Here is a 25,190-nt window from a genome sequence, read left to right on the forward strand (position 1 = left end):
TTTTTTTTGATTGTATGCCATATAGGGAGAATTTGGGAGAGGGAAGGCACAAGCTCCCACCCTGTGTGGATTCTACAGAAGGAAGCAAGTTCTTTGGCCTGTCGCAGTTGGGTACGTGCAAGGCAGTTCTGCAGTCAGAATTCCCATTATACCTTGTGGCAGGATTGCACTTGGTGGTTACAAACAGGTGCTAATGCGGTTGAAGTGTTTCAAATTGCCATGCCAGTCTTCCAGGGAAGGAGGTGCAGTCTGTTGTGATTTATCTGTAAAATTAAAAGACAATTTGTGTCTTAGATTTCCCTCTGGTTTAGGTATTACTTCCCAAATAGATGGTTTCTGTTTCAAAATCTTGCTTCAATAGGAACATGTTTTAAGTGTGCAGCAAAATAGCAATATGCAAAACTTTAAGGCGTTCCTGATATCCTTTTTCTGAGATGCAGGAAAATTCATCTGAAGTAATAATGCAATAATTTTATAGGTGTATCTATTGGTATTGTTTTAAACAGTAGCTTAGCCAAGTGTCTATCATTTATCTTAGTCATGTGTCAGAGTTGCTCAAGGGCCTTGGATTTTGTTTCATTTTTGTTTTCATTTGGGTTTTGTTAGGTAAAAAGGAAACCTTACCCTTCTGAATCTCTTAAAGATAAATTACTCTCTAAAGTTGCCTCTTATTCTTTGTGGACTATAGAGGATACCCAGAAAACTAGTTCAGCATTGACATATTTTTTGGATAGTAAGAACCAAGTAAGATAAATAGCGTGCTCCCTGTAGAAATCATGCTGTCAACAACAAAGACAACAAAACTAGGAATGTACTAATGAGAAAGTGTTGAATATAAATCAGCAGTTTATCTGATTATAGTTGGCTGGGCATTTCATCTCTACATCATGAACGTGAATTAGAAGTTCTGTGTTTTATGTGAAGAGGATTGCTTATTTCTTTCTCAGTGTTGTAGGGACAAGATCATAATTTATTCTTATCTTAAGTATCTTCTTATTGATTGGTGGTGTCTGGCCAGTGCCATGAGTATCCATGACTATAGAACAGAGTAGTTCAGTTTGAAGCGACCTATAGTGCTAATCCACTCCAGCTGCCTGACAACTTAAGGGCTGACCAAAAGCTGAGACATTGCTTTTGTCTAGGGACAAAAAGGGACAAACTAGGGACATTGTTCAAATGCCTCTTAAACACTGACAGGCACAGGACATCAGCCACCTCTCTAGGAAGGCAGTTAGTCAAATGAGCTGAAGTCTAGTGCTGAGTGCTTTTCTGATTGTCATAAACTACTAGGATTAGTGTTTTATTGTGTGTATTTATGTATATGTAGCCTGCTTCACCACAAGAAAATGGCTTTATCCTGTTGTTTCCCCCACAACTCATTTCCAAATGCCTATAAAAAGATGACTCGAGAGTTCAAAAAATACTAAAATCTGTTGAAATGGAACATTATTAAAAATGTAAAACTAAGGGTTATGCTACAGGTATTTCCTTTTAGTTCTGTGTATTTCTTTACTACTTTTTCTGATAAATCTTCTGGAATCTTTTTTGATATTCCATTCCTGTGTGTTGCCTAATGGATATCTACCCAGTTCCTATGTACATTTAATTATTTTTTATTTTGACTGATAGTTGGTTGCCTCTGGTCTCCCAATGTCTTTGCATTCAGAAAATAAAGCTTCTTTTACATGATGAAGTATTAATTAATTATATAAATATATAATTATATATTATATAATGATATATACTATGTAAATATGACATTACGAAAATATAGAATATATTATTAAATATATATTATATATTATATATAATTATATGTATAATTAATAACTTTATAAATAATTATATATTGCAGCATAAATTAATATTGCAAATATTCTAATCATTACTTAGTAGGAGGGAGCATACAAAGACTAAGAGCCCCTCTTCATCTTTTCCCTTTATCTGGGAACAGTGATCAGAGACATTTATTCTATCTGTTATCTTGTTTTCCCTTGCACATACAGATTTATACTTTATTTTTATTTAAAGGCTCAGAACATTATTTGTAGCTGGTGAGCACTGTGATGTGGACACGCTAAAATGGTCAAAAGAAGTTTTCAAGGTACCTGTCTTGGACCACTGGTGGCAAACTGGTGAGTGTTTTAAAATACTGTTTGTAAAATAGAGTGAGGAGAGATTTTCAGGCTTGTTTCCTGACTCTGCAAGTAGAACTGTTATTTCTTTCCATGAAAACTTAAATAGGCAGGATCAAGTGTGAAAATAAAAAATTTAAGCAGGAGGAATGTTTTTTGGAAATGGTCTGAGAAGTGACTTCAGGATACATTTAGAACACAGCATTTTTAAAATCTATATAGAAAAAAGGTATTTTCTGATATCTGTGTTTAAAACAAAGGGTTGCATCAATATTTTTTCTGGATGTATTTTATGTGTGACTGTTTTGACAGAAAGTTTGCTATTTAAGGCTTAGCTTAAGTTTTTTCCACATAGATTTTGTGTAATTAAAAGTGAACAATCTGCAGCAGAGTAGACTCCCTGCTCTTTAAATATTGTTCTTTATGGATGTCATCCAACTTCTAGTGATTATTTTGGAGTGTCTCCCATTTATTTCACTGGAGGAGGATTAGGTACTTAGACTGCAGTGAAGGAATCAGGGTACCAATCTATGTGTAACTTTGCAAAAATCCCAATTGAATTCTGGATTAAGGCTTGATCAAATGTATTTATAACTAAGGAATCATGTATTTTTAAATTTTACTATTACAAGATAGGATTTGGATTTTGCTTCTTACACACATTATTGCTATTTAAATAAAGGAAATGTATTCCAGCAGCTTTGTGGTTTCTCTGTGTCTCTCTCTCTCTGAAGTAAAATCTTCTGAGGTTCTCCCATGACGGATCAGATAGCAGATATATAAGATTAGAGTAAAAGTGGAAAACTATTTAGTTTGTCTATCTATTATATAATTAAATCAGTTGAGGAGGCTTAAAATGCCTAATCTCCCTAAATATCCCTAAATGTCCCTAACATTGCGACACTCCCCATCCCAATCTTACATAAATACTGAAAAAATACAGGAAGATAGTAGTACCATTTTTTATTTCATCTTGATTTAATCTGCTAATTAACTGATTAATATGATAGATGAGACATATTTTGCTCAGTTCTCTATGATCCTAATGTTTTTAGGCAAAAGCAGGCCTGAGTGATGCAAAATGAACAATATTCTGAAAAAGATTAAAAAATGAAATAATGTCTTTACTGAACTGTCAGTAAGCGATATTACTGTATTTGATTTTATCTATGTTTATGCAGATACATAGATATATAGAAATCGCCTATAGCTTTGGCATATATATTTAGTGCAAGAGTTCCATGTTACTGCATTCATTCAGACACGGAACCTTCACAGACCTTCACAGAATATTTTGAGTTGGAAGGGACCCACAAGGACCAGTGAGTCCAACTCTTAAGTGAATGGCCTGTATGGCGATCAAACCCAAAACCTTGTTGTTATTAGCACCATGCTCTGATCAACTGAGCTAATCTCAGGGTATCTCAAGTATCAAAAGTATCAATGACAGATCCTAAAACAAGCATGTGGATGTAATAGTACCCATAGTGTGTTCAGGTAAAACTGTGTTTGAGAGATTTTTCAAAGACGAACAAGAACCCAGCCCAGAGTAAAGTGTGTTTCTTGATTTTTATATTCATGGCATGCTCTTAAATTAAATTGTAGCAGCACTTAATGAGCTAAGGCCATTTCAGATACATTGTCTGAGAGCATTTAATAATTTGACTAGAAAGAAGACCCAAGTGACTTCTGTAGGAATGTGAGCTGTTGAATATAAGCAAGGCCTTCAGCAGGAAAAAACTTACTAAGTCAGATTTCTTATCATAGAACTGAATTTCAAGGGATAAGGAGAAAGAAGAAAGAAAGAATCTCAGAGTCATTGAGGTTGAGTCCTGAGATTGTTTAGTTAACCCCCCCTGCTCAAGCAGTGTCAGAGAGAGCATTGCCCAGGATCCTGTCCAGTTTTGATTATCTCTATGGATAGGGATTCCCCAAGCTCTCTGGCCAGCCTGTGCCAGTATTTGATTGCCCTCATAGTAAAAACATATTTTCTTGAGCTCAGATGGAATATTCTGTTTTAATTTGTGCCTGTTTCCTCTTGTCCTGTAAGTGGTCCTTGGCCCACTGACTGCTGCTTCTTCAATGTGTTTAAATACTGGATGCCTCCCATCCAGTATTTAAACACATTAATAACATTTCCTCTGAACCTTCTCCAGACGGAGTAGTCCTAGCTCTCTCACCCTCTGTGTATAAAAAATTTCTCTTTCCTTGGCTGTTCACTGGATTCTTTCCAATAGCTGCATCTCTTGTACCGGAAAACCCATAACTGGCCCTGTGGAGTGGATAGGGGTCACAGAATAGATATGACTGGAAGGGACCTCCAGAGATCATCTCGTTGAATTCCCTATCAAGGCAGGGGCACCTAGGGCAGATTACATAGGAACATGTCCAAGTGGGTTTTGAATGTCTCCAGAGGGAGACTCCATGACCTCTCTGGGCAGCCTGTTCCAATGCTCTGCCACTTTCAATGTGAAGTTCTTCCTCATATTGAGGCAGAACTTCTTGTGGTTTAGTTTATGGCCATTGCTCCTTGTTGTGTCTCTGAGCACAACTGAAAAGAGTCGGCACCATCCTCTTGACACCGACCTTTGAGATATTTATATGTGTTGGTGAGATCCCCTCTCAATCTTCTCTACACTGAACAGGCCCAGCTTCAGCATCTCCTCATAAGAGGGATGTTCCGTTATCTTTGTGTCCCTCTAGTAGCTCCTTATCTTTCTTTAACTGTGGAGACCAGAATTGAACACAGTACTCCAGATGTGGCCTCACTATGGCAGAGTAGAGGGGGAGGATCACCTCTGGCCACACTCTTTCCAAGGCACCCCAGGATACCATTTGCCTTCCCAGCCACAAGGACACACTGCTGGCTCATGGTCAACTTGTCATCCTCCAAGACTCCCAGGTCATTCTCTGCAGACCTGCTCTCTAGTAGGTCAGCTCCCAACCTGTTACCAGCACTGCGGTTTTTTTTTGCCCACATGCAGGACCCTACACTTGCATTGAACCTTATTAGTTTCCTTTTTGCCCAACTCTCCAGCCTACAAAGGTCCTGCTGAATGGCAGCACAGCCTTCAGGTGTATCATCCACTCCCCGCAACTTTGTATCATCAGCAAACTTGCTTAGGGTGTATTCTATCCCTTTTTCCATATTGTTGATAAATAAGTTGAATAAGACTGGAAGGATCGTCTCCCTCAACCTTGATGACAATATTCTTCCTTTTGCAGCCCAGGATGCTGTTGGCCTTCTTTGCTGTGAGGAAGCATTGCTACCTTGTGGTCATCTTGCTGTCCAGTAGGATCCTAAGGTCATTCTCTGCAGATTGTACTCTTTCCAGCTTGCTGGTCCCCAGTGTGTAGTGGTGCCTGAGGTTGTTTCTCTCCAGGTGCCAGACTTTGCGTTTCTCTCTGCCTAACTTTATGAGGTTCCTGTTGACCTGTTTCTCCAGCCTGTTGAGATACCTCTAAATGGCAGAACATCCATCTGATAAATCAGCCCCTTCTCCTGGTTTTACATCTTCTGCACACTGGCTCAGGGCACAGTATTTCCCTGGATAATATGTCCAGGTAATTAATGGACAAGTTAAGTAGTATTGGCCTCATTATCAACCTCTGGAGTACACCACTAATGATTTGCCTTCAACGGGTCTTTGTACCATCAGTCAGTGGACAGTTTACTGTACATTTATCTAACCCATACTTTGTCACCTTATCTGAGAACATTACAGAAAGTCACGTCAAAAAACTTACCAAGGTGGAGGTAAACAACATGCACTGCTCTCCCCTCATCCAAAAAGCTAGTCACCATATTGTAGAGGGCAATCAGGTTGATTATGTTCTATTTCCCCTTCATAAATCTGTGCTTGCTACTTCTGATCACCTTATTGTCCTCTGTGTGTTTGGAATTGCTTTCCATACTTGATCACCATCCCAGGGACTGAGGTGAGGATGACCAGCCTGTAGTTCCCTGAATCTTCCTTTTTGTCGTTCTTGACAAGAGGACTGACATTTGTTCTCTTCTAGTCATCAAGCACTTCTTCCAGTCACCATGACCTTTGTAAGGTAATAGAGAGTGGCACTGCAATGACATCAGGCACCTCAGCTCTCTCAGCACTTATAGGTGCAACTCAGGAGGTCCTACGTAGTTATGTATGTACAGTTTGTTTAAGTGCTCCCTAACCTAGTCTTCTTTCACCAAGGGTAAGGCTTTATTTCTCCTGACTTCCTTTGGTCCTGGTGATCTGGGAATCCTGAAAGTCAAACTTAGCAGATTAGACTGAGGTGAGGAAGGCATTCAGTACCTCAGCCTTTTCTGTGCCCTTTGCTGCCAGATCACGTCCTGTTGAGCAGCAGGATTGTGTTTTCTGTCTGTTTCCTTTTGCTGTTTCCTTTCTTTTTGTCATTCATGTCCTTTGCAAGATTCCACTTCATGCAAGTCTTGGCTTTCCTAACCCCATCCTGCTCAATTAGACAGCATCTTTAAAGTCCTTATGGATCATTCTGCTTCTACTTCCACCTCGTTACTTCCTTTCTGCTCAATCAGAAACTCCTTGCTCATCAATTTGGGCCTTCTGCCTTTGATTTCCTATTTGTCAGGATGAACTTCTATTGAGCTTTAGGAAATGACCCTTGCATAGGAAAAAGTGCTTAATAGAATACAAGCTAATAAAGTAGATCTGTATAATTTTTAAAATAGAGAACAGTCAGGTCTGGTAAGTGAGATGAAATAGAGATGCTTCTGCCCACACTGTCATGTTTCCCTGGACTTCCCTTGAGATTAACATGCTCAAATGCTGGGGAGAAGGTTGTCCTCCTCCCTCTGAAATGCTTCTCATATTCTGGAGCACAGCAGCCAGGGCAGCAGGGGAAAGCAGCCTTCCCTTCTGATGTTTACTCAGCCCATTTCCAGCAGAATACAAAATGTATCCCATTAACTGAAAAAAAAAAACCAATCCTGTCACATTCGTCTGTGTCTGTCACTTGGCAAAAAGTTGAAAGGGTATTTCTGTGCTGGAAAAGCCTTTTCAATCCAACAGTACTGGATTTCAGTACATGAGGTTAAAGATGCATGTAATGAATGTGAAATATTTTACAGAGTAGATAAGTAGCTGTTTCACTTTGTAAGAAATATGCAAGGTTAGTGACTGCTGACAGAATAGAGGACCCACAAATTCATAAATAACAGTTTTTTGAACTATCTATCTCTAAAATAAAAAATGACAACTAAAATCAGAGAATAAAAAACCCTAATTGTTTCTGGCAAGAAGAAGTCAAGACTGCTAGCTATTGCATGTAGTACTAATAAGTTTTTAAAATACATCTTATAACAAAAGAAATTACCTTTTTTGCAGTTAAATTGCAACTGAAGTTGCTGGGGTTTGAGACCGAAAGCTTCTAACTTACTTCCACACATGAAAATGCTTTTGACCGTTTGATAGTCTGACAAATTGGTACTTATTCCTCAAGCTGATATTTATCTTCATTCTTCCAAAAAAGAGCATTGCAAAACTGTAAGAAATGTTGGCATCTTTATTTTGCCTGAGTACTGTAGATCTTACTTATGCAGTTATGTCTTAGTCGTTGGCTCTTTCAGCGAAGAATGGAGGAGGAGGGTAATCCAGTATATGGGTAATGAGTGTTTCTTATATGACAAGGTAATTTCTATTCCCTTGTTAATGACTGAGAAAAGGAAGGAAAAGATAAGCTTTGTAGAGATGGGAAGGTACTGAGTCATCATTTGGAGATGGACATGAGTATGAGTGCGGGGAAACAAAAGGCTGATCAAAAAAAGTTTTAGAAAAGGAATGTGAACCACTTCCTTCTTCAGGTTTAGTAAGATATCTTCAAAGCTTTTGACCCTTTCGCCATATATTGAAACTAGAAATAAGTTAGTATGCACAAAGAAATGTCCATAATGATTTCTTTCATTTTATCCTTGGTAGATGTATGGAGTATGTGAAATCACTGTGAGTTGAAACAGTACTTTAAAGCAGAGGAAAGCTTTTGTTAAAGGGACTTCAAAGCAACTACACCTGGAAAGCATGGTTGTGTCAGGCTTTGTGTCATTTGTGTCAGTACACCTTCACCAATAAACCCTAATTTTAAATATTCATATTTGTATTACGAGTATAGTAAGCACATCATACAAGCTGTGAAATAAAATCACAGGATCAATTAGTGGCAAGTAGGATTTGAGGAACTAAGGACTACTAAGAACTTGTTTTCTTTGGAGATATGGCAATGGATGAAAGAATGGTATTTTCAGATCCTGTGCTGAGCTGTACATGGAGAGAGGATAGTCTTGTTTTGGGTTTGTGCATGTGTTTAGTTTCTGCTTATTTATACAAATTGACACTTAGCTCTAAAATAGCAATTTTCATCTTGAAAGTAGTTGTGGAAACACAAGCAATTAATTCTTTTAACACCCCTATGAAGTAAGTACAGTTATTCTAGTCTTGCAGACATTAAATTGAGAAAAACAGGTATCTTGCCTCAAGCTATCCAGGAGGCCTTAAATTCAGTTTCTGAAAACAGCTTTTTTTTCTGCTCAGAGATAAATTTTCTAGTCATATTTACATGTTTTGTGATACTTTGTCTGAAAGGGAGCAGGAATGCACTTTGGACCTTCTTTTCTCTCTCTCTGTGCAGTTATGTTTTAAGAAAACGGTAGAGGAGCTCTGTTTCAGTGTTCAGGTAATAAATTACAGAGCGCCTTGCCAAATCTGTTTGAAGTAGCCTAAACAGTGTTTGGGTTGTACCTGCTGTGTCACATCCCTCATCCTGAGGGAAAAGCCTCAATACACAAAGAAACGTGAGTTTTGGTTACCTTGGTTTTGAAGCTAGCTTTGAGTTCTAGAAGAAAAAAAGGGGTAACAGCCAGGAGGTTGTGACAAGCTGTGGAAGCACAAAGGCTCTGAAAGTTTGTGTTAAACATCCTCAGCTGCTTTCATGTTAGCTATTCAGCATTTTGTACTAAAAAGAAATAAAATTAAACTCCTACATCACTTTTGACATTTTGAAAAAATGTTGTTAGATTTCCATTTCTTCATAGTAAGTATAGGATGTAAAGAGTTTTTTTTCTCTTGATATTTTTAAATAAAAACACTTTGAGACTCTTTGGGGATGTGTGGGAAAGTTCAGATGAAACAGAACTGAAGCTGAAAATTCAGTGATAAAATCTGAGTTACATAAAGTCTCTGTCAAGAGACATGTTTCCCCAGAACTTTCTTTGTTGTGAACTATGGAAATCAAAGTTACAGAGTGTGCAAGTGTAGTAGTTTCAAACTGGAGTTATCCACTATTACCCTGAGTATCAGCAGGCAGAGCTATGAAAAGAGAGTGCACATTTTCTATTTTCATGGAAATAGGCTGCCTTATGCAGTAAGGAGTGGATGTCTGCAGCAGGCACCAGGACTAAGATCACATAATGCTTGATTCATTACGGCTGCTCAAAAAACCCCGTTTTATTATGTGTGCATTGTACTGCAGTCTTGGATATTCTGAGACGTAGTGTGATTAAATTTACTGGTAGGAATGACCCAAGTTCTGTACTACAATTAATACTGTACTCTATCACTTTTAAAATTTTCTTTTTCTTTCTCTGTGTCTTACGTCTAAAACATGCAAATGCTATCTTGGTAATCTTTTTATTAGGACATTCTTTTATTAAGTAATTAAACATAGGAGTAATAGTGATACAGATCTTTCATTAGGACTGTATCACTGAATTCAGTGTAAAAAATATGAATCATGGGTAAGTGTACTCACTGTAATATATTTCAATGAAGTACTTCCTACCACAATCGTGTATGGGGAAGAGTTTACTAATGTGATCTCCAAGCAGCATTCTTCAGTTTCCATTGTGCAGTCTTGGCAGCATCGTGCAGAATCTCCTTCATGTGAGTGTGCGGAAAGATACGTTTTGCAACTGAATTCTGTTAGCTAATCTTTCCAGGTTTATACTACAGAACTGTTCTTTAGGTCAATTACCTTGTCAGACTAGACCTCCATCTCCCCACAGCTAACAATTGGATCCCAGATTTTGTTCTTTTCTTCATTCATCTCCAGCTTTGCCCCATTTGAAACTGTGCAGATAAGTCCAGTGCATTTGTTTAGTATTGTGAAATTTTCAGACACAAAGGCAGCAGAAAAGGTAAACTAAAGAACGGATGGCTGTTTAATTTGCAACAAAAGAGTCAATTCATGGAATTTTTTTTTTTTTTTGAGTGACAGAAATTCAGTTCTAGGTTTAGGGGGATCAGGAGTGTGGAGCTGAGATGAAAGAGATGAAACAAATTTCTTCCAAAGTCCAGGTTACTGGTTTAAGTTATCAGGTGCCTCATGTAGATGCAGTTTGTGCTTTTTTAAAAATGTGTGTATCCTGTCAAGATTAGAATAATATTTTTTAGTGGAAGCTGATGTCCTGGAAAATAATTCTACAGAAGTTGGAATTACCCTTCAGAAATTTCTGCAGCTCTGCAGCCCTGAATTAGAGAGTCCTCTGAACATTATCTTCTAGATAACTGAACTAATAAGAGTTTGTCCTGTCTCCACCTGGAGACTTGAATTCTGTCCTTTAAGAGTATGAAAATAAAGATTGTTTCAGCCATTTCAGTTTGTTCAGTAATCAGATGTGGACTGCATATCACTAGTAACAGTAGCTCATCATTCCTTCAATGTCATCTTAGGACACTCAGTTCAAGTAGGTTTTTGGTTTCCCTTATTGAAGGAGAGAAAGAAAAGAGGTATTTTTAGGGGCCATAGGCATTGCCAAGACAGAGACTGACCTCTCAGTTCTGTGTGGCTATCTCATTTTGTACAGTGTCTTTACCATTATCTTCAGAGAAAGGAAAAGGAACAGAACTTGTATGTATTTTTTTCTGTATCTGTCAGGTCAACCTTTGTCAAAATAAAGGAACTCTTCCTAACTCGTCCTGATGATTTGCTTCTCTCTTGAGATTGGAGCATTCATAGTTTTTGCAATTTTTATCTTATGATCATTTAGTGTAACCTAAAGGACTGAAACGAATTTGAATTAGTATTTGACACTCTTGTTTTCTAATGAGCCAAGTAATTTGTGCTAAATTGCTTTGAGGAAGCCAACCAGCCTCTTAAACCTGTGAAGAGAACTTATGCCTCTTTGTTACAGTATTCCAATGATGTAAAGGAAGAGGGACATCGGAATCCTCAATCTGTGTATGCATTCCAGAAGTGTCCTGCAAGTGCAGAGACAAAATTTCCTCAGCCTCACTCTCCTTCTACCTCACCTTGTTTTTGTTGTTAAAGGTGTTTCATTATGATTTAAACTACTTGGGCAGTCACATGGAATAGTAGAATTACAGAAGTTTCTTAAATGAGCCTTCATTTGAAAACATGGTTATATTGCTTAGCTGAGAAAACCTTACCTTGGAACACCCTGATTCCAGGTGGGTTGAGAAGAGAGTTAGGTGTTGAAGGCTAATGTGTTGAAGGTGCTCAGAACTGGACATTTTATTGATGTAATCCTTAATCCTTGTCCATCAAATGGTAAAATATTGAATCTCTGCTCATGCTAACACAGTTCAGCATCTCCATCATGTATGATTCATGACATGCCTTAGTAAAATGGGTGATGTTGCTTCTCTGATTGTGTTGCCCTCTGTAATGTTTTAGTATTGCAGTCATCTATGCTCATCTTCCAGTCTTTATTTTTCATGAGTTTTCTCTGAGGAATCCAAGTGAAAAGAATTCTTCTTCAATAGTTTAGGTTGTATCCACTTAGCTCAGAAATTTTATTACAAAAATGTCTTGTGCACCACTATGTTCTGCTTATGTGTGTGTGTTGGACGTCGAAGAAGGTATGTCTGGATTATATACATATTCTCTAAGGTGTTTTTGATTTGAATGAATCTTCATAGCTTCATATGTTGATTGCGGTATTCAGTGTTACCAATTTCACAAAGTGTGTTTTCTCCTCCCAAAGTGTTTCTTATTTGAGGGTCATTTCAGATGTACATTTCACATGGCTTTAAGTTGTCCCACCCATTGTGGGAGATGTGCCTCATTGCAAAGATGCTGTGCAGGGGTGTTGTGGCTTGAAAAAAAAAAAAAGATATCTTCTTATCTTTCTTTATTTACTGAATTTATTGCAGTTTGAGCATGGTTAAGTCAGTAAATGTACTAGGTCCTTCTGGCAAAAAAAAATTTTAAAAAAAAATGGCATGTACCTCTGTGCTTTATGTTTCTCGGAAGGTTCTTTTTTTCTCTCTTATACTCTTTTTTTTTTTTTTACTACTGGTCAGTAACTCCCTTTTGTTGATACAAATTCATTATCAGCGGTACGATTGCTACTCTGTCTCATTTGTGCTGACATTTTCTGACTTAGAACTGATGGAAAGTATGTACTGAGTTTTCTGTTCCCATTTGACTTCACTTTCTTAGTGCTTGATAATTTAATCTTTTCTGATTGTCTTTCCACATGCAGCCAGGGATGTACATTAATATGGATGAAGTATTATAAATGTTTTCCTCCTTTTTAAAATTTCACTGATGTTGTTTAGATGATTGAAAATAAAGGAACTGTAAAGCAGTCTTAAGTTATGGAGTTGAGCCATGAACAATATTTAGTGCGCACTGAATAGGGAAATGAAAAAGAAGAGAGGACATGTTTAGGATATGGATATGTTAAAATAGTATAGTGGAGTGTCATCTTCCTGGAGATGAGCTGTGACAGCACCTCTAGTTTGTATGAGTGTGAAGATGTTACAGGTTGCTGATCCCTTGTCACATGGCAACTGCTTTTTTATGTTGCTCTGAGAATAAAGTCCTCAGTAGGGTAAAGTAGATGATTTGCCTGATGATTTAAGAACAGTAAGCTGCATGGACCTAGTGCATGGATGGAATGATCCTTTGCAGGATTGAGGGCTGCTCAGTGAGGATAGAAGGAGTGTGCTTCTAAGATGTTAGACCCTGATAAAGACCTGATAAAGATATTTGAGTTGCACAGCAGCAATTTTACCTGTGTTTTCCATCTTGGCAGTATCACTATACATACATATATTAAGGTTCCTCGAAATGATTAAACAGTAAACATTTAGCACTGACATGTGTAATTACTTTTTATATTCTCCATTTGTCTCTTAGTATTTTATCATGTGTCAGTTATGATGTCACAGTAGGAGGAAAATACTTTGAAATCAATTTTTAGTCTGAAAATATATTGTAATTCAATGCATTAGCTGACTTAATGCATCTTTAAACATACCATCTGACATCTTCCAAATATGACCAAAAAACTTTCTATTCTTCTCTAATTTTGGCTGTCATTTTGCTATAGACAACTTATAAGATGTACATTATAATACACCATTTGGAGACAAAGGAGCTTGGTGCACTTACAAAATGAATGCATAAACTTCTGGTGCTTCATTACTAGCTTGCTAGTTTCTGATAACCGAAGTATTTCCTGCTTTGGTTTTAATATTTGTCATGGCCCACCAACCTTCAGCTAAGCTAGTTAGATTTGTATGTTAATTGTGGAGATTTTACTTGGATGTGCTTTGAAATCCTCAGAGGCCTTGTGTGTGTGTATGATACGAAAAAACAACACAGTTTATGAATACATTCTGTGGCTGGATAAGATTGTGAAAGGGAGCCTTGGGTGATTTTTTTTGGGTTTGGGAGTTGATTTTGTTTTTAAATAAGTGAATTGAATACAGAAATAGAACTGTTATACAAGAAGTATTTGGCCTGGTGTAATATGTTCTCATGGTAATAGATACATTATGACTACAAGTGCTTTGAATCATTTAGAAAATACTGAAAGAATTGCTGGTTTCTCTTCATGCTTATTCTTCTCTTTAATTCTAAGAATAAGCATAGAAATTCAGGTACTTTCAGAAAATATATTACTTTTTAAACAAGTTTTTTTTTTTTTTTGATAAATAGGCTTCAGATTTTTAAATACCTTTAGCTTATTTTGTCACCTTTCTTCATCTCATGCATTGGTACATTTGCAAGAAATGAGGGAAATACTCTGCTTCTAGATAGCTGTACGTAGCTGTTGATGTACATATATTAATTTGGCTCCACAGTCAGGTTAATATTTAACATTACAATTTCTAGATTGTGCAAGCAGGCTGGAAGCAGTCATTCTCAGTGCTATAATATGGGAAGGCTTGCCCAATTGTTTAAATAAGAATATGCTTTAATTAGCTACTGAATATACTGCAGTATCTCCTTTTAAACACTGGAAATAAGTGTCCCAGCTGAGGTGGGAGGCATTCTTTGATACCACTGCAGGTTAGGATCTAATACAAAGTTAAAATAGAGTAACTATACAGATCAGCTTTCAGAAAGCTATTTGTTACTAAAGCTCTGTTGCAGAGAAATGGCCTGTCTTATGAAAGCACTTAAGTGTGCACCTGTGTTGTATTTGACATTTAAAACGTAAAGTGATATCCTAAGCCATGAATTAGACTAAATGGGCAAATTGATTGGGGGAAGGAAATATTTGTGATCCCCTTCCTGTTTTAAATGAAACATGCTGAGATAAATAGCTTGGTGGTGGCTATCTGGGTGTGTGATTTGTGAATGGTCTAAGCTTCCATAAGGGCAAGTCACCAATGAAAGAGGGAGCAGAGCATTCCTCCTTTGTCTCTGGCACTACCTTTGTACCTCTGCTCTTAGGGCAGTCCTACCATGCATGTGGCTGCATGACAAGCAGAATCAGAGCACTGATTTAGGCAAAAATTTACCTGGCTGAAAGAAAGACTAATAGTACTTCTTAAAAAAAAATATGAATGAGTTCAATTCTTTGAAAAAAGGTGGGGAAAAGGAAAATGGGAACATACAAGTGTAGAAGGATAATGAGGCCACCCTTTTTTTTTACAGTTACCTTCACTGATACATGATTAAACTAGTTCAAGTCAACTGTGAAGTGTTCAGTTGTGCATTTTAATTACAAAATCATCCTTCTTCATATAATGGATACTGAAAATTATTATGGCTGTCACATCATTGTCCATTTTAGCTGTTTTCCCGACAGTAACCTTTATCTGTGGTGTCTGTAGTGTATGGCCCTGTTGACTGAACACACTTGGTACTCTTGTACAATAAAGAATGTAGAGAATAAGGGGAACTTCAAGTGGAAATACTAAACAGCAAGTAGTCATAACCAAAAAAAAAGCCAAATTTTTGCACAATGTATTGGTCCTATTGTACAAATATATCTGCTCTGAATTGCCTGTATAATTAAAGAATCTTTCTAGTTTCCTTTGTCACCTTTTAAAAAATGGATTGCTTCATTTTCTATTTAAATCTCTTTTCCATGCTTTCTGAGTGAAGTTTCTACATGACCATTTCTGAGTAGATAAAGCTAAGCAGTTAAGAAGAGCTTTTTTTAAGTCTCTGTGTACAATTTAACCAAGTGAGAAAGGTCCACTTTAATTTTACTTGGATGTGAAGAATAGGTGAAAAACACTGTTGATTTTCCATGATGCTTTCAGTTAAGTTGTAGAGGTTTTACACTGTTTTATGGAGTGCTCGTGGGATGAGCAAACATATTTTGCAGCCATCCCATCTCAAGGTAACAAGTTGTTATGATCTGCTGCCAAGTGAACGTAACCTGAATTTTAAGCAGCCTGATGGAGGAGGTCATGCTTTAGAAGTGATATTCTAGCTTTACTAAAGTTTGTGAGCAGTTTAGAAACATCTTGTAAGGCAGCTATGAAAATCTTGATTGCAAATCATTCAACTTGCGTGACTCACCTAAAAGTTGATACTTCTTGAGGGCTTTTTAAGATAGGTCGCTGCTACTCACCATGTTTTGTCACTCTCTATGCAGCTTTATGCACCTGATAGCTTAATTCACAAGAGGAATAAGTTAAGAATGCAGTCAGATGGAGGAAAAATAAATTATAATTACGAGCACTGTTTAAGATTTTTTTCTGCTGCATCTGTCGTAATCCTCAGGAGTAAGGAGTGAAATGAAATACCAAACAGTGCATGAAAGAGTTCTTGAAGTTTCACTATTAGCCAGCAAAACCTTTTATAGTTTAGGATGGCACATAATGTGTGAACTGGATTTCATTTTACACTTCTTTCTGACAGTTGACAAAACTGAATCAGGGAATCCTTAAGAATTTACAGTTCTTCAAGTTCTTTAGTCATTGCTGTTTCTCTGTGGCTTCTTTGCTATAATTTGCTGTAGTGCCTTGCTAAATAAATGACAACATGAGAATTTCAGTAAATATAAGTTCTTTCATTAAGTTTTACCTAATTTGATGACAATTTTAAGTAAAATAAAAATGTCACACAAAAGGAAGAGTTTAGATTTTGCCCATCAGTGCCCTCAGGAAAGTTGAGACCCTTGTGCCCATCCAAGTCTGTCAGTGTCTTGTAATGAGACCCTTCACCTACAGATTCACAGTACTGAAGAGTGATTTGACTGCCCTTGTTAAGGGGGGTTCAATAGTGTGGAGACCCCTCAGCAGGCTTTGACTTGCTCTAACACTTTATAGAATAACACTCTTTATTTATACAAATTGTGACAGATTAATAAGGTTTGAAGGTTGTTGGCGATAGTGTCTGACTGCAAAAATATGTTTTAGAGCAATCTACTACTATATCAAGCAAGCACAAGCTCTAATATGAATAAATCTACTAATATATTATAGAGCAAGAACAAACACAAACTCTAGTCTGAAAGCAGCGTTCAATGCACGTACAGTATAATTGTTACCCGGGACGTCCCTGTGGGGGGAGAAGGTGGACTCAGCCAGTTGTCTGACCCCAGCAGTTCCAGTGGAGTCTTCTCTGATTTTCCCCTTATTCCCAACTTACGTCTATACTATTTCTTCATGTTTAGGTGGAGCTTTAGGGGCTTTAGTCATAAATACTTTCTGATTGTTGTAAAGTTCTCTTGCTGTACCTGATGAGGGGGGAGGGTGGTGGCGGCTTGGTACCTGAAGAGGGGATTGACATGGTTGTTGACTCAGCACCAAAACACCTTCATCCATCTCCCTTGACTGACAGGTACTGTATGGTCTCATGAACTTCAACAGTACCACAGTGTTCCCCCTTTCTGCCGAGATTTCAGAGGAGGAAGGCCACACAGTCTCCACTTGCTCCATACTCTGCTCCACCCCTCTGAACAGATGCTTACTGTATGGGAAGCATGTTGACTGCATTCCATCCAGGGAGTAGGAGCTGTGTTTTACCGCAGAATTCTTAGTCTCCTCTAAATTTTAGCCCTAACCATCATCCCACAAAGAGGAAATGAGTAAAATGGATGGGATAGTTCATGATATAGTTATCATAGCTCTGAAAGTAATTTTCACTAGCCTTTACTCTTAGAAGGTGGTAAAAAAATTATGGCAAAGCAACATATACTAACAATGTGGGTGCAGCTATGCTGTGGATTTTTGTGACAGTATCACACATCAGGTTGTATAGAGATTATCCAAACTGTTTTCCTCTGTGCGCTTTAGTGCTCCAGGATAATAGTGGCCAGATGTCATCTCCTTGTTTTAGTGTTGATGGACAATTAGCATCAGACTACAGGTAAATATGCAGCACTAGCTGGGTGTTCTTAGTCTTTCTACACATTAACAATATAACATGTTTTATGTACCAGCATGGTGTAGATCTCTTCTAGGGAAGTGGTAAAGAAAACACCTTGGCAAAATTATACAGTGGGTATTTTTGAGGCCTTGCTAAAGGCATGGCTGAGCTGTACTGTACAGAGGCTAAGAAAATTATTTGAAATTATCTTCCAAGACCAGTAAGCATAAGACTAAAATGATGCTTGGGCTACCAGCCTGCAGCGTAAGTATCTAGACAGAATTTGTTAGAGTTAACACTGCTAAATCCAAGTGGTGAGTGAGGCCACCTACTGCTACTGCAGTTAGAAGCTTGCTTGGGTATTAGTGATGAAGGACTGACAGAGAAACTGACTTCTTTGCTCTGCACCATCATATGCTGAAGGATTAAGGAATCAAGGTCTGTATGAATACTTGATGATCTGGCCCCTGAATCTTCAGGACACTGCCAGTGCATAGGATTTCTGTGATGCGTTAGATTTAGTTTTATTATAAGGAAGCAGTATGATATACTATGATTTTGAGTCTTATAATTTATCTGGTAGTGTGGTATTCTGTTCCAGGATGGCCAGTAGTTGCCATACTAGAGAGCACTTTGCTGTAACTTTCTTGAATTCTTCATTGCACCCTTTCTAGCATAATTAATATGTTACTTTGTGGAGGGAGAATGTGCAAGGAGTCTCTTTAGAGATGCATTCTTGTGGTGTGAATTGATTTGTTATCAGTTGCTGCCTAAGCTTTCTGCCTTCATAGACTCTCCATTTTATCTGTGCTGTCTTCTACTGTATTAATTCCTTTAATTCTCCACAGCAAAAATGACAACTTTGACTGAAGAATGACTCAAAACAGCACTGCCACAGTGAGAATTTAGTTTATTAAATTTATTGCATTCATTTGTATGTTAATGTATGACAGTTTCTCCTTTTTCTTCTTTTTCTCTCCTGCTACATAACAACTTCCTACCTCTTTTGCATGCATTCAGTGTCTCTCTATTGCATCCTAAGAAACTCAAACCAGGAAGCTTTACATTACCCACTTAGCGCAGCCCAAGCTTCAATATTATTGTCAAAATGCAGTGTGTTTTCCCTAAGTACTTCCTACCAAAAAGCCCAATATATTTCAGCAGTGTGGCAGTCTATTATGCTGAGGAATGTGAGACATCGTCTAGAAATTATAATGTATCAGGAATATAAGTGGTACAGAGTAAGTAGTATATTTTTCATCTTTAAAGTCCTGAGTTACTTCAAATCTGTTTATTTTAATTGAATTTGACTGTTGACTGTGAATGAGCAAGACAGTTTTGAGCACAGAACTTACTAGCTGTTGCTTTGCATTTTTTGGCAGAGCACAGCTTCTTCAAGTCAGGCACAAGGGTTGGTGGAAGCTTTCTGATGAATAAAGTCAGGTATACACTTATGGACTCCCCTTGCTACTTTTAGGAGAATGCACTTTTTACTTCTGGGTCAGCAGTACCTTCTCTGACATAAGAATTGTTTTCCCAGGTGCAAATGCAACAAAAATACCTGTATCAGACTGCTCATGTAGTCTTTCCAATTTATATTGGATATTTCAATAGTATTGAAATGTCTTTATAATAGTATACTAGAGAGTCAAACACAAACTAATTTTCAGGAATTTCAGATTCTCTACCTCCTTTTAGGGTTTTTGGATTGAGAGCTCTTGATTAGAAGTGTTTGTCAATTCCCAGTTCACACCAGTATTACTGACCATCAGGCTAACTGACGTAGGTATTCCCTACCTCTCAGTAGCAAACGTAATGCCTGTGTTTTGGCAATAGGAGAATACCTTTCTTGCCTGATCTGTTAGTGTATGGTTTTTAGCTCTCACTGTGCAAGATATACGCATTGCTACCACTTCTTTTCTAACAAAATCAAAAAAGAAACTGTCCCTTCTACCGTCTTTTCCAATTCACTGTTCATTCTGTTTCAAGTGAAAGACGAAAAGTTTTCAGTATAAATACTGTGCAGAAAATGAAGCTACCAAACTGTTGAGTAAATTGGGTTTTTCTCTTACTGCAACTTTTCAGTGTGATCACAGATAGGCTATGGTAGATCCTTTTGATATTGTGCTACCACTGTAATTGTAGCTTGGGTGTTCTGCTTGTTGGAAGAAAAAATTCCACCCGTGACTGTGCAGGGAATGTGCATTATGTAGAAGAAGGAATAAGGAAAGATTAGAAAAAAAAAAGAAGCAAACTTTTTAGCCTGTCTTTAATTAGCATAGAGGATTGATAATTCTTATTTTGTGTCCCACAGCTGGATTTAGGCCCTAGCTTAGCCATACTGTTAAAGTTAAATTTTCAGCCACTTACTAAAACCTACTGTGAAATCTCCATGAGAGTCTGTAATTTTGTTCTTTTTCTTATTTCTTTAAGCACTTGAGTAGTCATATAACATCTTCTGAAGTGGCAGATAAATGCTGTGGAGGCTGAGAAAATTCTCAGCAAAAGTAACTAATGCAGGAGAACTGAAAATATATTTGACCATACTGATCAGATATACATTTAGAGCTGGAAACAAACCTGCTTTGTTTGCTGGCACTTGGGGGGGGACATGGACCATGAATTTCAGGCCAAGTGACCTGAGATTTGGGACATATCCAGAATGATAAAGTGGTGTGTTTAAAGTAATAGTCTCATCCTGTGTTCCTGCTAATATTTTAAACCACCTACACTCGGTTTTCTGTGGCTCAGAGTTACAGCAGCATTTAAAAATGTCTCGGTTTGAGACAGTTTGGAGTGGCAGTGACCTTGGACAGAAGTCACCTCCCTCAGATTCAATACCCCTGATTTCTCCAATACAGGGAGAGAGAGAGACTAAATACACCTGGATGTAAGAGAAAAGATAACTCTTTACAAAGAAGAATGCTAATAACAATACTGATAAAATTGGGTTAGACCAACTGATAATGAGAAAATTCCGAATCCCCACCCACTGGACCAAATTGAGATGGCAGCTGGCCTCCCCCACCTGGAAAAAACACGTGGCCTCAGGACAGAGACAAGATGGGCTGCCCTTCCACGTGGTTCACCTCCCCCACTCCAGGAAAACCTGACTGGAATAGTTGGAGAGTCAGTGCTGGCAGGAAGTGGTGGATGGCTGGGATTTGATACTGACAGATGCTTGCATGGCGCTGGAGTGAGGCTGCAGTGCTTGTACAGGCAGCCAGAGCAGGGCTGCCAATCCCTCAGGTGACTGGAAGGACCCACAAGATACCCACTGGATCCAGCAGTGAGCCTATGTTGTTGCAGTTGGTTGAAGTGGTGTTCTGTCGAAGGTAGTCACAGTCCAGATCTGTCAAGGTGGTGGTGGAAGCCCCAAAACTCAAGACTTATATATGCTCAGGTTCAGGTGGGAACATGTCTGGTACCTCTGCTGGGGCGGGGAGGTCTATGCAGGATGATTTAATACTTTGAGTCATTGGATACTTCTGGAGTATTTGACACCTTCTGAGGTGTTGCAGCTGTCTCTATAGCCCATTATGGCTCATCAGAAGACATGAATACCTTCAGGTGGGGTAGCTTATTGGTACTCAAGAATCCCTTCTTCCAGGCTCAAGAACATTGCATCCCAGTGAGAAAGAAATCAGGCAAAGAGGGCAAGTGACTGTGGATGAATAAAGTTATTACTTAAGTGTAAGCAGGAAATACATAAGAGATGGAAGCAGGGTCAGGCCACTTGGAATGAATATATAGAGCTTGTCAGAGTAAGTAGAAATGAGACAAGGAAGTTTAACAAAGACAAGAGCTGAATTCTGCACCTGAGACAGGGCAACCCCAGATGTACAGACTGGGGAACGAGAGGCTGGAGAGCAGCCCCATGGAAAGGGACCTGGGGGTCCTGGTTGATGGCAAGTTAAATCTGAGTCAGCAGTGCCCTGGCAGCCAGGAGGGCCAACCGTGTCCTCAGGGGCATCAGGCAAAGCATCACCAGCCGGTGGAGAGAGGGGATTGTCCCAGTCTGCTCTGCACTGGGGTGGCCTCACCTTGAATATTGTGTGAAGTTTTGGGCACCACAATATAAGAAAGATATTAAGCTAATAGCATCCAGAAGAGGGCTACAAAGATGTTGGAGGGTCTGGAAAGGGAGCCATATGAGGAGCAGCTGAGGTCACTTGATCTATTCAGCCTGGAGAAGAGGAGACTGAGGGGAGACTTCATTGCAGTCTACAACTTCCTCATGAGAGGAAGAGAAGGGGCAGACACTGATCTCTCTGGTGACCAGTGATAGGACCCAAGAGATTGTCATGAAGCTGTGTCAGGGATGGATTAGGTTGGATATTAGGAGAAGGTTCTTCACCCAGAGGATGACTGGGCACTGGAACAGGCTCCCTGTGTCAGTTCAGCACCAAGCCTGACAGAGTGCAACAGGTGTTTGGGCAATGCTCTCGGGCACATGGTGTGATTCTTGGGGCTGTTCTATGCAGGGCAAAGAGTCAGACTTCTATGATCCCTTTGGGTCCCTTCTATCTCAGGATATTCTATGATTCTCTGAATTCTAAATCTTTGTTGTTTGTCTAGGAATTGTATTTTATTTTTTATTTTGATATGCTAAGCATCAAAAAACTTAGAACCGATAAATACTTAAGAAAACTAAGAACAACCTTAAGTGATGATATTTGTGTTCTCTTAACAGAATCTGGTTCTGCAATTACTGCTTCCTGTATTGGTTTGGGAAACTCTACAACACCTCCACCTGGACAGGCAGGAAAACCCGTGCCAGGATATAATGGTAATACTATGCTAAAAATGTTACTAGAAAACGACATTGTTTGTATTCCTCAGTAAGTGATCTTTAATTGTAGCGAGAGCAAGTTACAGTGTTACTTACACGTTTTCCTCCTTCCTGAAACGGGAAACTCTGCTTTTTTGTGTGTTGTGGAATGTGATTGTGAATAAGAAATTCAGAGTTATGTTCAAGAAAACTGATCAACTACTCCTACCTTTATGATATGAAAAGGATAGCACATACTGTGATACAATACTTGTTGACACTTCTCCACAATGCTTCTGCACTTTAACACAACTTGAGAGAGTTGTTAAGCACATTATCTTTCAGTATTTGTGGAGCATTTTTATTTCCAGCTGGGAGAAATGGCAGGCTTTGGACCAACATGAAAAAGATGAGCACTCACTGTCGGGAAGGTATTTGCATGTAGAGGGTGCAAAAATATTTTAATACCTGGGAACCCTGATTTTAACACAATTTCAAGAATTACTTGAAGTCTGAAAAATAACTACATTAAAGATCAGATGGTCTTCAGGAGAAGTTCTCACATAATTGGGCAGAAAGCAGAAAACAGCAACTAAGATGTTTTTTTTCTTCTAATACATATAATTGGCAGTGAGCATTAAAGAAAATACATTTTCAGTAGCTCTTGGTTTTGGCATTTACAGTTATGGCATGATGATAAGCAGTAGCTTAAAACCAACTTTAAAACAGTGCCAAAGAGTTTGTCCAGAGTTGTAATAAATAGGAAAGAGTGGAAGAATGTAATTTTATCATGCATGCTATCAGATGGGATTTAGGATGAGAAAGAAGTATGAGTAGCAGGAGTATAAAAATTTCCAATTAATATTTTGGAACATTGGGACTAGTGTAATTAAAGAATTTCTTCAAGTAGAATAAAAGCAACATCTTTACCATACCTTATAAGGGAAACAAAAAATGAGCACTAAAATTGATTGAAGATTTATAATATAACTTTGCCTCTTTCAGTCTTTGACCAATTATGTCCTGTAATGCAGCCATTCATAAAATACTGATTTTTGAAATTACTATAGTGGCCACTGTCTTGCTGTCATCCACTTCTGTTTTGATGTCGTTTTCCTGCTTTTATTGTATTAATTAGAGGAGATACTTAAGCCATTTAGATGATAGATGCTGTATTCTTAGATTATACATGCAGCTCTTAATTATCGATAAGTCATGTTGTATTTACGCTGCAATATAAATACAAAGTTACAAGAGCCACTTTTTTTTTAACAAAGTCTTTCCTATTACATATTGCTAAAAGTAAACTGATTCGTTGCTGATTTTTAAGAACACAGAGAATAAGAGTTATGATATCAAATTGCAGTGGCATAAATTACATTTACAAGTGATTCAAGATACCATGGTAATTTCTAGGTCTGTTGCCTTAAGTCAGAGTTTTGGTGTGATTTTCCTTTGATCTAACTGAATCCTTTCCAGATAATTTAATTGCGTTTTCAGACTGAAGCAAATTCCACATTTTGAAGAAATAAGTCAGTTCTTCAGTAGTTCAGGAGTGAACAATATAGTAACTCCATTCTCCAGATTTTTCTACATTGAAATAAGCAGCTTGCAAGGAGGAGACTAAGGACTGAGATTAGTACCTTGATGAATCAGTTACAAAAAAAGATTATATTTTACTCTAATATCATAAAAATAGGAGAGAAAACATGGAAAACTACATATGAGTGGATCTTCTCACTGTGTGTTCTGAGCCTAAATTCTCCAAATCTAACATGAACAAATCTACCATGTTCTTAGACCATCCAACAGTAAATAAATTCAAAAGGCGTTTGCAGATTATGTCCCAGTTACACCAAGTGACTGATTTGTAAAACTGGCCTTATGTTCTTGGTTGTGTCTATGTGCTGAGCCATTGCTTTCAGCAGGCTCTCTTCAGTTACTTAAAAACTACCATCTTCTTTGAAGGAATAGCTTCAGCCAGAAATAGTAAATGACCAATGTTGGCATTCTTGGGTCAGATAGGATATGATATGACTCATACAAGCTTTAGCAGAGTTTTAGTCAGAAGTCTGTAATTTTTTCCCCATTTCCTCTGTGACCTTTTAATATAGAATGTAAGATTATTTGTAGTAATTTAGATTTAGCTGAACATTGCTTTCTTTGCTTCAGGAGGCTTCAAAAGGCATGTTTTAAAATCCTTATCAGCCCAATCTGTCAAAATCTTCCCTCCTCTTCTTCTATGGTTGAGTTGTTTCACTTTATTTAACTTATCAGAGGCCAAGTTGGTATTGTCATTCCTTTCTTATGCCCACACCTTTATATGGAATAGGTGGTTGTAGTATCTTCATTTCCCAGATGACTGCAAGGAAGAGGCTATTTCAGGTGTTTTTCCTCAGAAATTTCAGTATCAGGATATGATTCTTTCACTGAAGGTGGTGGGCCAGTGTTATCCAGGGAAAAGGCTTCATTTAGGAGGTCTGGATTCTGTGCTGCACTTGAGCATTACCCTGCTCTGCAGATTTGGGTAGTTCACAAGGTACTTTATCTCTTTGTGCTAGACTACAATAAACTTTGTTAGCTGGGGGGCATCTTTCTGAGACTCCTGAGAGCCTTTGAAAAGCAGGTATACTCATTTACTGCCAATAGTAAATTAACTGGGTTAATCTTCTAAGTTGATATTTCTTGCTCATGTTACCACATAGTTTTTCTTTATATTTGTTATGTATTTTAATGGTCCTTTGCTA

The 25,190-nt window shown here is 38.1% G+C and overlaps 1 protein-coding gene across 1 annotated transcript in view; it reads left to right on the forward strand.

Moving 5' to 3' along the window:
* Window positions 1-2,029: 2,029 nt before the first annotated feature.
* LOC114067010 (acyl-CoA synthetase short-chain family member 3, mitochondrial-like) overlaps window positions 2,030-25,190 on the forward strand; it is a gene marked incomplete at its 5' end in the record, with an annotated part of 40,927 nt that continues 17,766 nt past the window's right edge. The window contains 2 exons of the mRNA XM_027902149.1: window positions 2,030-2,135; window positions 22,366-22,461. Coding sequence (XP_027757950.1) covers window positions 2,030-2,135; window positions 22,366-22,461 — 202 coding nt within the window. The remainder of the gene's footprint in view (window positions 2,136-22,365; window positions 22,462-25,190) is intronic.

This window comes from Empidonax traillii, unplaced genomic scaffold (genome assembly GCF_003031625.1).
Source record: "Empidonax traillii isolate 1590-97213 ecotype Southwest subspecies unplaced genomic scaffold, ASM303162v1 scaffold846:size362177, whole genome shotgun sequence".
NCBI lineage: Eukaryota > Metazoa > Chordata > Aves > Passeriformes > Tyrannidae > Empidonax > Empidonax traillii.